The sequence below is a fragment of the Oncorhynchus keta genome, chromosome 35 (assembly GCF_023373465.1).
Source record: "Oncorhynchus keta strain PuntledgeMale-10-30-2019 chromosome 35, Oket_V2, whole genome shotgun sequence".
Taxonomy (NCBI): Eukaryota; Metazoa; Chordata; class Actinopteri; order Salmoniformes; family Salmonidae; genus Oncorhynchus; species Oncorhynchus keta.
In genome coordinates this window covers 22342460-22356397 of record NC_068455.1, presented here as the reverse complement: position 1 = coordinate 22356397, position 13938 = coordinate 22342460, and the positions used below count along the sequence as shown (strand labels likewise).

General features: G+C 44.7%; 1 protein-coding gene across 7 annotated transcripts in view; it reads left to right on the top strand.

Annotated features, from left to right (window-relative positions):
• Window positions 1-13938, top strand: part of LOC118368142 (ral GTPase-activating protein subunit alpha-1-like) — a 119857-nt gene that overhangs the window by 98720 nt on the left and 7199 nt on the right. For all 7 annotated transcript variants that reach the window (XM_052496687.1, XM_035751953.2, XM_052496688.1 and 4 more), the window contains one exon: window positions 11215-11339. In XM_052496687.1, coding sequence (XP_052352647.1) covers window positions 11215-11339 — 125 coding nt within the window. The remainder of the gene's footprint in view (window positions 1-11214; window positions 11340-13938) is intronic.

Sequence of the window (13938 nt, the reverse complement as noted above, 5' to 3'; positions counted from 1 at the left end):
TCTGCAAACAACATTTCCACTCAGATTGAGAACGGTAAATGCCTGCTCTTTCCATGACATAGACTGACCCGGTGAATCCAGGTGAAAGCTATGATTCCTTAGTGACGTCGCTTGTTATATCCACTTCAATCAGTGCAGATGAATGGGAGGAGACAGGTTAACGAAGGATTTTTAAGCCATGAGACAATTGAGATGTGGATTGTGTATGCGTACCATTCGTATGGTGAATGGGAAAGACAAACGATTGAATTGCCTTTGAACAGAGTATGGTAGTAGGTGCCAGGCGCACCGGTTTGTCAAGTACTGGAACAGTTTCATTTGGGTTTTTCACGGTCAACAGTTTCCCGTTAAGAATGGTCCACCACCCAAGACACATCCAGCCAACTTGACAACTGTGAGAAGCATTGGAGTCATCATGGGCCAGCATCCCTGTGGAATGCTTTCGACACCTTGAGTCCATTTTCACCACACACCCCTCACCTTCTTGTCTCAACATTTAAAATTATACTCAAGACACATATTTTAGATGCTTTTCACTGACAGCCGCATCTCAGTAATGAGCTACGCCTATTGCCACGCGCGCTGCCCAAATTGCGGGATTCCCAAATAGGTTTAGGCATACGAGCATGTGATTTGAAACAATACACAGCATTTTTTTAAAGAGGCTAATTATCCTCGATTGAATTTACTTCCCTATTGGACCCACCGCTATACCATTTCTCTCCTATTCTATTGGTTTTCATATCAACTTTCTTTTATTTTCCAGAATCCAGAGGCAGATTGTAATCATATTCGCAACCCATTCTAGTTGTTGGATGGTTAGATTGCCCCTCTTTCTAAGTTTGTAGTAGAGATGTTCATCTCTGTCACATATGGAACCGCTATCAGGCGAGCGGTTTAGAATGGTGTTTTCCTGCAAATTGAATTTTGGCACAACATTTTTTTAAATTATGTTTTGTTGGCTGCTTCATTGCATGAGTTGCATGAGTTGCATGTTCTGATAATATGTATAACCATAATCCAAATGTGATTTTTGTCATCCTGATCATTGTGGGTAGTAGACTCCCTCAAATGCCTGGTAAATTAAAATCTTCCCAGTCACATTGTCCATCGCCAAATTTTCATAACAGAAACCTTGTTGTGCGCTTGCATTCACACCAACCAGCCAGTTGGGGGATCTGTTCTGCAGCAGTCACACACAACACACATCCTCTAGATCCTCAGCCCTCCTTCCCACTGCCTCCCAGTGCATTTGGGGGCTGTGTGATTGACATGTTTTTAGTGTAGTGAAGGTCATGGTTGGGGTAAAGATGTTTGCTAGATCAGCACAGGACAGGTTAGCTGTTACCACACTGTTTAGTTAGTGAATGTTTGGGGGTGATTAAAGCTAGGTTGACCTCTCTGGCCTTGGGGCCAGGGGCTTGACCATCTACCACCTCTACAGGACCCCCTCTACAGCTGTTGGACCATGTGGTCCATCCAAGCTGAGGCCCCCTGATAACATTCAACAACCTCCGGTCTCACTCACCCCCCTTACACACACACACACACACGTCTCCCTCTATTTTGCCCATCTGATCTGTCTGGCTTGAGGCTGGGGATGAGGGACTGCTCTCAAGCTGTTTGGAAGGCTGAAGGTAGAGTCAAATGTAACTGTGAGCCACAGCCAACTTCCATCTGTCAATGGCCGATTGTGGAGCCGGAGAAACAATGTTGGTTGAGGAGGAGGATGAAGCGGAGAGAGAGAGAGGAGAGTCACTAAGCGATTTCACCATTGGCCCTGCCAGTCCAGTGGTGTGTGAATGTGAGCCAGCAAGAGACTGGCAGTAGGGGCAGCCTCTCTCACTCGCTCTCTCACACACATTCTGGCTTCTGATTGGCAGCGGTAACTGCCCTGCTGCTGGGGTCAGCATATGGTGGAGCATGATAGTGGAGGGGGAGAGGCAGAGGGAGGGAGGTGAGGAGAGAGGTGGAAGGGAGGCAGAGGGGGGTTAGGTCAGTGCTTTCATCCCTCCCTCCCTAACTGAGCTGATTAAAGGTTTGGGCATGGGCTCCTTTTGTCTCTCCACTCTCCCCCTTCTCACACACACACACAAACACAGCCAGGCGCAGCCACACACTGCCAGCTCCCACAATGGGCCCCATTGTGTTCCAGTACCGCAGCAGCCTGGTGTATGTGTGTGTGTGAGAGAGACAGCGAAAGTGTGTAGGGGTGGGGGGCTTAGCTAATTGTTTCCTGTCAAATAAGGTGGGAGTAAATAAAGGAAAGGGGAGGCGGGCTCACAACTAATCTTGCTCTCCCACTCTTCTTCTCTCTGTTTGTTCTGATTGGCTCTGACCCTAGCTGCTCTGTCCTCCTGACCACTGTGATGCTGTTGACTCAGATTTATTTCTTTAGCACAGACATCATCTGTACACTAATTCAGATGTATCACTCTACTTCCGTGCTCTCTCATAAAGCAGTCGATTCAATTTAGTTAAGAAATATTAGATCTAGTAATCAATCTAATTGCGTTCTAATGTAAAATTAAATCAAGATACGTTGACGAGCACATTCTTTTCCTATGCATAATTATTTTCCTAATGCCGTATTTATGCCTATTTATACAGCTGATAACAGTTAGTGTATACAGTTGAAGTCGGAAGTTTACATACACTTAGGTTAGTGTCATTAAAACTCGTTTTTCAACCACTCCATAAATTTCTTGTTAACAAACTATAGTTTTGGCAAATCGGTTAGGACATCTACTTTGTGCATGACACAAGTCATTTTTCCAACAATTGTTTACAGACAGATTATTTGACTTATAATTCACTGTATCACAATTCCAGTGGGTCAGAAGTTTACATACACTGTTGACTGTGCCTTTAAACAGCTTGGAAAATTCCAGAAAATTACATCATTGCTTTAGAAGCTTCTGATAGACTAATTGACATCAGTTGAATCAATTGGAGGTGTATCTGTGGATGTATTCAAGGCCGACCTTCAAGCTCAGTGCCTCTGCTTGACTTCATGGGGAAATCAACCAAGACCTCAGAAAAAAACTGTAGACCTCCACAAGTCTGGTTCATCCTTGGGAGCAATTTCCAAACGCCCGAAGGTACCACGTTCATCTGTACAAAATAGTATGCAAGTATAAACACCATGGGACCACGCAGCCGTCATACTGCTCAGGAAGGAGACACGTTCTGTCTCCTAGATATGAACGTACTTTGGTGCAAAAAGTGCAAATCAACAGTTTCCAACTAAATATGCAGGTTTAAAAAATATATACTTGTGAATTGATTTTAAGAAAGGCATTGATGTTTATGGTGAGGTACACATTGGAGCAACGACAGTCCTTTTTCGTGAATGCGCACAGCATCGATTATATGCAACGCAGGACACGCTAGTTAAAACTTGGTCGCAAATGGGTCTTCCAAATGGACAATGACCCCAAGCATACTTCCAAAGTTGTGGCAAAATGTCTTAAGGAAAACAAAGTCAAGGTATTGGAGTGGCCAACACAAAACCCTGACTATAGAACATTTGTGCGCAGAACTGAAAAAGCATGTGCGAGAGAGCCAAGCTACAAACCTGACTTAGTTACACCAGCTCTGTCAGGAGTAATGGGCCAAAATTCACCCAACTTATTGTGGGAAGCTTGTGGAAGGCTACCTGAAACATTTGACTCAAGTTAAACTATTTAAAGGCAATGCTACAAAATACTAATTGATTGTATGCAAACTTCTCTCTACTATTATTTTGAGGCGGGGGGGTTCGCTGCAGGTCAGCTACAGGCTCTGAGATGAGCTGTGTGTATGTGTTTGTATACCTTTGACTATTGGATGTTCTTATATGCACTTTAGTATTGCCAGTGTAACAGTATAGTTTCCGTCCCTCTCCTCGCCCCTACCTGGGCTCGAACCAGCAACATATTGGCAACAGCCACCCTCGAAGCATCGTTACCCATCGCTCCACAAAATCCGCGGCCCTTGCGGAGCAAGGGGAACAACTACTTCAAGGTCTCAGAGCGAGTGACGTTTGAAACGCTATTAGCGTGCACCCCGCTAACTAGCTAGCCATTTCACATCGGTTACACCAGCCTAATCTCGGGAGTTGATAGGTTTGAAGTCATAAACAGCTCAATGCTTGAAGCACAGCGAAGAGCTGCTGGCAAGACGCACGAAAGTGCTGTTTGAATGAATGCTTAGTGAAATATGGAACCGTTCCGTATTTTATCTAATGGGTGGCATCCCTAAGTCTGAATATTGCTGTTACATGGTACAACCTTCAATGTTATGTTATAATTACGTAAAATTCTGGAAAATTAGTTTGCAACGAGCCAGGCGGCCCAAACTGTTGCATATGCCCTTACTCTGCGTGCAATGAACGCAAGAGAAGTGACACAATTTCAATATTGCCTGCTAACCTGGATTTATTTGAGCTAAATATGCAGGTTTAAAAATATATACTTCTGTGTATTGATTTTAAGAAAGGCATTGGTGTTTATGATTGGGTACAGTCGTGCAATGATTGTGCTTTTTTCGCAAATGTGCCTTTGATAAAACATCCCCCGTTTGGCGAAGTTGGCTTTCTTTGTTAGGAAGAAATAGTCTTCACACAGTTCGCAACGAGCCAGGCGGCCCAAACTGCTGCATATACCCTGACTCTCTTGCAAGAGAAGTGACACAAAAGTTAAAAGAAATTCATGTTCGCAGGCCATATTAACTAAATATGCAGGTTTAAAAAATATATACTTCTGTGTATTGATTTTAAGAAAGGCATTGATGTTTATGGTTAGGTACATGTTGGAGCAACGACAGTCCTTTTTCGTGAATGCGCACTGCATCGATTATATGCAACGCAGGACACACTAGATAAACTAGTAATATCATCAACCATGTGTAGTTATAACTAGTGATTATGATTGATTGATTGTTTTTTTATAAGCTAAGTTTAATGCTAGCTAGCAACTTTCCTTGGCTTTTTACTGCATTCGTGTAACAGGCAGGCAGTGCAATGAGAGGCCGGTGGTTAGAGCGTTGGACTAGTTAACTGTAAGGTTGCAAGATTGAATCCCAGAGCTGACAAGGTAAAAATCTGTCGTTCTGCCCCTGAAGAAGGCAGCTAACTCACCGCTCCTAGGCCGTCATTGAAAATAAGAATGTGTTCTTAACTGACTTGCCTAGTTAAATAAAGGTGTAAAAAAAAGAAATACAGATTTCCGATTGTTATGAAAACTTGAAATCGGCCCTAATTAATCGGCCATTCCGATTAATCGGTCGACATCTACTGTGGATGTATGGTTAAAATGAATGTATTCTCTGAATACATGTTTTGGCTAAATAAACAGATTATTTATAACAGATTCTCCTACATACAGAGCACAGTTCAGAGAAAAACAATTGACATACATGTATGCATGTAAACTTCCCTCCTCTAATTCCTGAATCATTATTCCCATGTATATGTTTCCTCCTGCCCGTGAGAACGTTAGCAATCGCTCCGCTTCGCCTTTAAACATTAAGTAAATGTTGAATTTGTGTCAGCAGGCAGTGTGAGCAGTGAGCACCATCTCCCCATCCCCTGGGGAGGGGGAGGGCAGAATGATCGAGAGATAAATCAGGGCTTCAAGTCCTGGAGCCATATTTCATAGGCAGCCCTCCAATTCGGTTTGGTAGGAGATTAATAGGAGTGGATCTGACTCCAGAGGGCCCCAGATCTGTGACTGTGTGGCCCCAGGCGGAGGAGCATTAGCTGGGCTATTTCTCCTCCCATCTGGGGGCTGGCGAGGGGGACATTGGCTGTAATGACAAGGAGGGCTATGTCAGTCAGCCGCAGCTCCCTCCGTCCTCCTAACAGTAATAAAATCACTGTTAGACCCTCTATATCGCAGCCATCAGATGGGGGAATAAACCGATTACCCTGCACTTCAGGGCACACATAGATTTCTGTAATCATAGTCTGTAAAACTCGTCAAATTCAATTATTTATGTGATGTTTTTTCTCCCCCTCTCTTTCTCTCTCTGCTCTGTTCTCTCTCCCATTGCCCTATGGTGCAGAATAAAGCAGGTAGCTGTACGAACACTGCCAGTTAGAATCCCTGATATTGGGTCCGTTTCTGCTGCCCCATATTTTCATCAAAATTCAATTTGATCATTCTTGAGCTGTGAGATGAGCAATGTGGAGCCCTGGGATTCTTATAGTCGTTGGTCCGTTGACTGATGCTAGTCATGTGTCTGATCTGGGGTTATTTAGGAGAAATGTGTCAAAACCCCTGACCTTCACCTAAAGGCCCACTCTGTGATATGTACAGCTGTTTATGATCGTTTTAAATTAACCATATACACATTGATTCTTGAAGAATATCAGTTATACCTGCATTGGATGCTGCAGTGGATGGACATAATTGTCAGGAGATGTTGAATGTAATGTGTATTCTCCCGTTCTAACTGGGTTGATGATCGTGTCCATATTGGCTCTCTGTTTGGTAGTGGGGCCTGACTGGCAGATTGTGTCTCTGTTTGGTAGTGGGGCCTGACTGGCAGATTGTGTCTCTGTTTGGTAGTGGGGCCTGACTGGCAGATTGTGTCTCTGTTTGGTAGTGGGGCCTGACTGGCAGATTGTGTCTCTGTTTGGTAGTGGGGCCTGACTGGCAGATTGTGTCTCTGTTTGGTAGTGGGGCCTGACTGGCAGATTGTGTCTCTGTTTGGTAGTGGGGCCTGACTGGCAGATTGTGTCTCTGTTTGGTAGTGGGGCCTGACTGGCAGATTGGCCCTCTGTTTGGTAGTGGGGCCTGACTGGCAGATTGGCTCTCTGTTGGGTAGTGGGGCCTGACTGGCAGATTGTGTCTCTGTTTGGTAGTGGGGCCTGACTGGCAGATTGGCTCTGTGTTTGGTAGTGGGGCCTGCCTGGCAGATTGGCTCTCTGTTAGGTAGTGGGGCCTGACTGGCAGATTGTGTCTCTGTTTGGTAGTGGGGCCTGACTGGCAGATTGTGTCTCTGTTTGGTAGTGGGGCCTGACTGGCAGATTGTGTCTCTGTTTGGTAGTGGGGCCTGACTGGCAGATTGGCTCTCTGTTTGGTAGTGGGGCCTGACTGGGATAGTGGGGCCTGATTGCAGAGCTGTGTTGAAGCAGTGTAGAGGGATAGTTACTGAGACTGGGAAACATGTCCCCACTTTTTCTCTTTGTAGCGATGCTCTGCTCTCGTCTCACATTAGAACAGTAGGCTCTTCCGTCCGGGCTCTCCACATTCTTACTGTGTTTTCTTTTTGACGATGCCAGCAATGCAACACCCCAAGGAGGACTGTTAGGTTCCAATAATAGAAATTGATGTGAAGGGGGGGTGACATCCTGTAGGTGTCAGTTTGATCCCCTAGCTAGGTGTACTCCTTTCCCCTCTCATTTGCAGTTGTAATTACCAGGGGGCCATACTGTTTCCAATTGTGGCCCATTTAAAGAAGGGAATGCTATTTGACTCACTGGGCACAAAAGCCTGATATGTGCTCTCTGTAGAGTACATTCATATTGTCTGCTTTGTCTCACAGGTCACTTCTCCCTCCTTTCCTGTCATCCTTGTCCTCATCCATGTCATTGTGTGTGAGCTCTGAAGTATACAGGTTGATGTTGGGCCTGTGTTCTCTGTGAGCTCTGAAGTGTACAGGTTGATGTTGGGCCTGTGTTCTCTGTGAGCTCTGAAGTGTACAGGTTGATGTTGGGCCTGTGTTCTTTGTGAGCTCTGAAGTTTACAGGTTGATGTTGGGCCTGTGTTCTCTGTGAGCTCTGAAGTATACAGGTTGATGTTGGGCCTGTGTTCTCTGTGAGCTCTGAAGTGTACAGGTTGATGTTGGGCCTGTGTTCTCTGTGAGCTCTGAAGTGTACAGGTCGTTGTTGGGCCTGTGTTCTCTGTGAGCTCTGAAGTGTACAGGTTGATGTTGGGCCTGTGTTCTCTGTGAGCTCTGAAGTGTACAGGTTGATGTTGGGCCTGTGTTCTCTGTGAGCTCTGAAGTGTACAGGTTGATGTTGGGCCTGTGTTCTCTGTGAGCTCTGAAGTGTACAGGTTGATGTTGGGCCTGTGTTCTCTGTGAGCTCTGAAGTGTACAGGTTGATGTTGGGCCTGTGTTCTTTGTGAGCTCTGAAGTGTACAGGTTGATGTTGGGCCTGTGTTCTCTGTGAGCTCTGAAGTGTACAGGTTGATGTTGGGCCTGTGTTCTCTGTGAGCTCTGAAGTGTACAGGTTGATGTTGGGCCTGTGTTCTTTGTGAGCTCTGAAGTGTACAGGTTGATGTTGGGCCTGTGTTTTTTGTGAGCTCTGAAGTGTACAGGTTGATGTTGGGCCTGTGTTCTCTGTGAGCTCTGAAGTGTACAGGTTGATGTTGGGCCTGTGTTCTCTGTGAGCTCTGAAGTGTACAGGTTGATGTTGGGCCTATGTTCTCTGTGAGCTCTGAAGTGTACAGGTTGATGTTGGGCCTGTGTTCTCTGTGAGCTCTGAAGTGTACAGGTCGTTGTTGGGCCTGTGTTCTCTCTGTGAGCTCTGAAGTGCACAGGTCGATGTTGGGCCTGTGTTCTCTCTGAGCTCTGACTGAAGTGCACAGGTCGATGTTGGGCCTGTGTTCTCTCTGTGAGCTCTGCTCAGTGGCGAGACGCTCTTGGTCCTGAATCTCCTCCAAATAGAGGAGAGCCATGTCTTGTTCAGAGCAACACAGCGCTCTCTCCCTCCTCCTCTGGGGAGGCCTGGCAGCTCTCTCCTTCTCCTGGCACACTCACTCCTTCAGCACAGGGAAGGAGGGAGGTTGGGCACAGGGAAAAGAAAGGAGAAAAGGCATACATTTGGAGGCTATCAGCAGCAGTATGTTCTGTGTGCTGAATTAACACGACGCCAGGGAACTGTTCCTGTAGCCCACCATGGTCCCCTTCACACAGACACACGGACACACACTATCCAACACACACACACTATCCAACACACACACACACACACACACAGACAGACACCATCCCACACACACATACACACATACACACACACACACACACACATACACAGACAGACACCATCCAACACACACACACACATTGAGACACACAGCATCCACCCTCCACCACACACGCAAACACACACCCTCCACCACCCATAATGTGCTAACAAGCTCGCTTCTGGTGTCTCTTCACTAGCAATTTGTCCTCTTTCCTCCGAGAGCCGGGAGTTGAGCACAGTGACAATGAAAAGCTTGGTGGGGGGGGCAGGAGCATTTTCTCTTTTTTCCTTTCATCCACAGGGAAAATTAGTTTCTGGTAATACACAAAAGACCCCTCTCCTTCCCCCTCACTCCTCTCCTCTCTCCTCTCTACTGCTCCTATCCCCACTCGAGAGGCTGTAAGGCTGGAGAGAAAAACCTAAAGACACTTTTCTTCTTTAACAAGCTGTTAAAAGAAATACACATCAAAAATTCAATTCCCGTATATTAGCAGACGGAGCTGAGGCCAGGGCCTATTTGATGGTTTAAAAAAAACATTTTTTTCTTCACCTCGTTTTTTTTTTACAGACGCACAAAAGAGCATCTCAAGTCAACAGTGCGAAGGGATTAGTTGTCGTGCTGACATGGTGGCATTAGCAGCGCATCACGCAGGGCAGGGACAGGGGGAGAACAAGATGGAAGAGAAAGGATAAGGAGGCTGAAATGATGATTACCATTAAATAACACAGCAGTGGAGCTGCTCATCCTCACTTCTCCAAGCTGATGTCAGGCACAGCTGCCCTGGTCTGACCAGACATGTGTCTGTTTACCTACCTCGAGGCCGCCAGACACAGCACCTCACACAGTGACTTACATGGTTGCCGTGAATAAGGCTGATATACAATACTGATACTGTACACCTATCGGTCCATAAGAAACACTGCCAGGCTCTGTTATTGGGTTGGAACCTCACACAGTAACATGGGTGTAGTGAAAGGCTGAGATACTGATATCAAGACTCAATAGACGTATGTTCTTGTGAGATGTTTGAATTAAATGGAGCAGGTAAACAGTAGAAAACCTGTTGGCTTGATGAGGCACTCATTGACTCTAACTCTAACTCCATCTCCAACATCCATCAAGAGAGGTGATTGGTTTTTGATGTTGTTTTCCTCCCAGTGTTAGTGCCCTGGTGTCAGTGTGACATGTTGTCTCTCTGTGTCAGAGGCATGTGGGGCGTCTTTTTTCTCTGCAAGTGGCATGAAATGGGAGAGGTTTTAAGGAGTCTGATCTGGTGCCTGCTGATAGATGTGCATTAACTTGATCATTATTACTGTGCCACACACACAGTTATTGTCTCACACAACACACACACTGCCTGCTTCTCACAGCCATCGCCCTGTCTGAGCAGCATTTCTGGTTGCTCTAACAGCGAGCAGGAAGTGGGGTGCTGGGAAACAGGAAAAGGCAGGCGGCAGATCCACTGGAGTGCTGTTCTCCCCCTGCTGTGCAGCCTCTTACACTTCCTTGTGTGTGAGAGAGTCTGTTTGGCAATTGTTCCTCGTGTCAGCTCACGCCAAGCAGCTCCTCACCCCTAGATACACAGCGCACAGGGCTGCTCCCAAAATATCCTCTCCCCTTCCTCACCCCAGCAGGAGAGGAGTTCCTCACCCTTTCTCTCTCTCCATTGCTTTCTCTCGCTTTCTCCTATACTTTCTGTTCCTCTCTCTCCCCGCTTCTCTCTCCTCTCTGCCTGCCGTATTCATGTAGAAAACCCATATGCAACATCCCAACTCTAATCCAATCCAATCCATTAACAGAATACCATCATTTTTACTTAACTGGGTAATAGAGACAGTAAAAAGGCCACTGTTGCCAAATGTCATGATATTCAAAAGCCAATGATAGGTTCCTAATACACTTTTGATATTATGGGTCGGACGGAGATGGTTGCGTGTCTTTCGTCTCTTTTTACCTAGGAGCGCCTAATGGCAGTGGATAGTTGTCATTATGGCCAGAGAGTCTGATTAGGGAGACTTATTTGGTTGACAGAGAACAGAGAGAAGTGGGGGGTAATAGATGAGAGGCTGAGATTTGATCTAGACTGTAGAGTAGGTAGGTGGGTACAGTGCTGCACCAGGTAATGCCGACCCAAAGGGCGTTGTTTGTTCCTCCCAGTCTCTAATTTCTATTTGGTTTTTGAGAGAGGTCTTGTAATCCTTATGTGTTCTGTACCTCCTGCTGAATGACCTTTGAACCTTGACCTTTGGCCCAGCTACGAGGAGAGAGCGCGTTACCTGGAGACCATCGTACAGCACCACCTGGAGCCAACCACCTTCGAGGACTATGCAGCAAGAGTCTTCTGCCCCGCTCCCTACCTCCACCTGCCGTCAGACCCAGGTAAGATCACTGTATACTCAGTCTGTCTGAGTATACTTGCCATAATGACCTTAACTACACTACTTGCCATAATGACCTTAACCACACTACTTGCCATAATGACCTTAACCACATTAGTTGTGTCTTCTATACACCTCCACAGTCTTTTTAAATTATTATAAAATACATACTGAATACAGTGTTTCCCCTAGATAGAACAGTTAGCCACGTGTATCCCCCTCTCTCTCCTGGGGTGATAAGTGCTCTGCCAGGCCCAGGGCATTTTTGGTCTTCCCATGTTCTCATATCACATTGATTCTCTCTCCAGCCTCATTGTCTGGTACTGGGTATATTGTTTTAAGTGTATTTATTTTATTATCTTACTGTAATTTACTGCTTTATGAGCACACATCATCTTCCATCTGTGACTAACATTAGAAATATGAGAACAGAGCGAGAACAGCTCTGTGTCACAGTATAGTATTCTTCTTGACTAGTTGACTAGTCTTCTGGCTGGGTGACCCTTTCATTTTCTACATGTGTGTACTGTAGCATGTAGCCACTTAGCAGTAAAAAGGTTTGGACACACCTACTCATTCAGTTTTTCTTTATTTTTACTATGTTCTACATTGTATATATTGAAGACATCAAAACTATGAAATAACACATATGGAATCATGTAGTAACCAAAAAAGTGTTAAACAAATCAAAATATAATTTAAGTTAATTTGTGGTATTTCTTTCCTTCTTAATGAGTTTGAGCCAATCCGTTGTGTTGTGACAAGGTAGGGGTGGTATACAGAAGATAACTCTATTTGGTAAAAGACCAAGTCCATATTATGGCAAGAACAGCTCAAATAAGCAAAGAGAAATGACAGTCCATCATTACTTTGACATGAAGACATGAAGGTCAGTCAATCTGGACATTTTCAAAAAATGTGAAAGTTTCTTCAAGTGCAGTTGCAAAAACCATCAAGCACTTTTATGAAAGTGGCTCTCATGAGGACCGCCACAGGAAAGGAAGACCCAGAGTTACCTCTGCTGCAGAGGATAAGTTCATTAGAGTTACCAGCCTCAGAAATTGCAGCTGAAATAAATGCTTCACAGAGTTCAAGTAACAGACACATCTCAACATAAACTGTTCAGAGGAGACTGCTGGAATCAGGCCTTCATGGTCGAATTGCTGCAAAGAAACCACTACTAAAGGACACCAATGTGAAGAAGATTTGAGATTTTTGGTTCCAGCTGCCATGTCTTTGTGAGACACAAAGTAGATGAACAGATGATCTCTGCATGTGTAGTTCCCACCGTGAAGCATGGAGGAGGAGGTGTGATGGTGTGGGAGTGCTTTACTGGTGACACTGTCTGTGATTTATTTATAATTCAAGGCACACTTAACCAGCATGGCTACCACAGCATTCTGCAGCGATACGCCATTCCATCTGGTTGGCGCTTAGTGTGGCTATCATTTGTTTTTCAACTGGACAATGACCCAACACACCTCCGGGCTGTGTAAGGGCTTTTTGACAAAGAAGGAGAGTGATGGAGTGCTGCATCAGATGACCTGGCCTCCAAAATGTATGTAGTTCTGTCCTTGTGCTGTTCTTGTCTATTGGTGTTCTGTATTATGTAATGTTTCCTGTTTTGTGTGGACCCCAGGAAAAGTAGCTGCTGCTTTTGCAACCTGCTAATGGGGATCCTAATCAAATACCAAAAATACCACAATCACCCGACCTTAACCCAATTAAGATGGTTTGGGATGAGTTGGACCACAGAGTGAATGAAAAGCAGGAACAAGTGCCCAGTATATGTGGGAACTCCTTCAAGACTGTTGAAAAAGCATTCCTCATGAAGCTGGTTGAGAGAATGTCAAAAGTGTGCAAAGCTGTCAAGGCGAAGGGTGGCTACTTTGAAGAATCTAAAATATATTTTGATTTGTTTAACATAACTTTTTTGTTACTACATGATCCCATATGTGTTATTTCATAGTTTATTCTACAATGTAGAAAACAGTAAAAGTCAAGAAAAACCCTTGAATGAATAAGTGTCTTCAAACTTTTGGCTGATACTCTATATGTCTACAAATATTTGGAATCTGTACATTTCTTGCACTGTACCCAATGATTTTTGAAAACTTACTTGATATGTTGATGTCCTCTTTGTGGATTTACAGATGTGTTTAATACATTTTATGTACACACTTTATTAGAATACTTATGAAAGGCGCATTGTTATATTTGGCAACACGTGTTTTATTTTCCCTCGACTCCAACCCCATTCGATGCATTGAACGGATGTGGGTGGAACAATGTCTACATAAAAGTGCAAATGAAAAATACTCACAAAGGCTCTGACGAGGCCGATCTGTAAAGCTTAATAAGTGTGTGCGGGTTTTTTATTTTTTTCTCATGTTATTCAACTGTTACCATGCACCTGCATTCTTTTCTCCACATAATGAGAAAAATAAACATGTTTTTTGACTTAAAAATACCTGATATTATTATGTTAATGTTGTAATGTAATTATAGTAGCACTGACCTGTGCTTTCCTGATCTTTAGTTCTCCTAGTACAGAATGAAATGATGAGTGTTTTTCAGCTCCAAAACCTTGTCTTGATGAA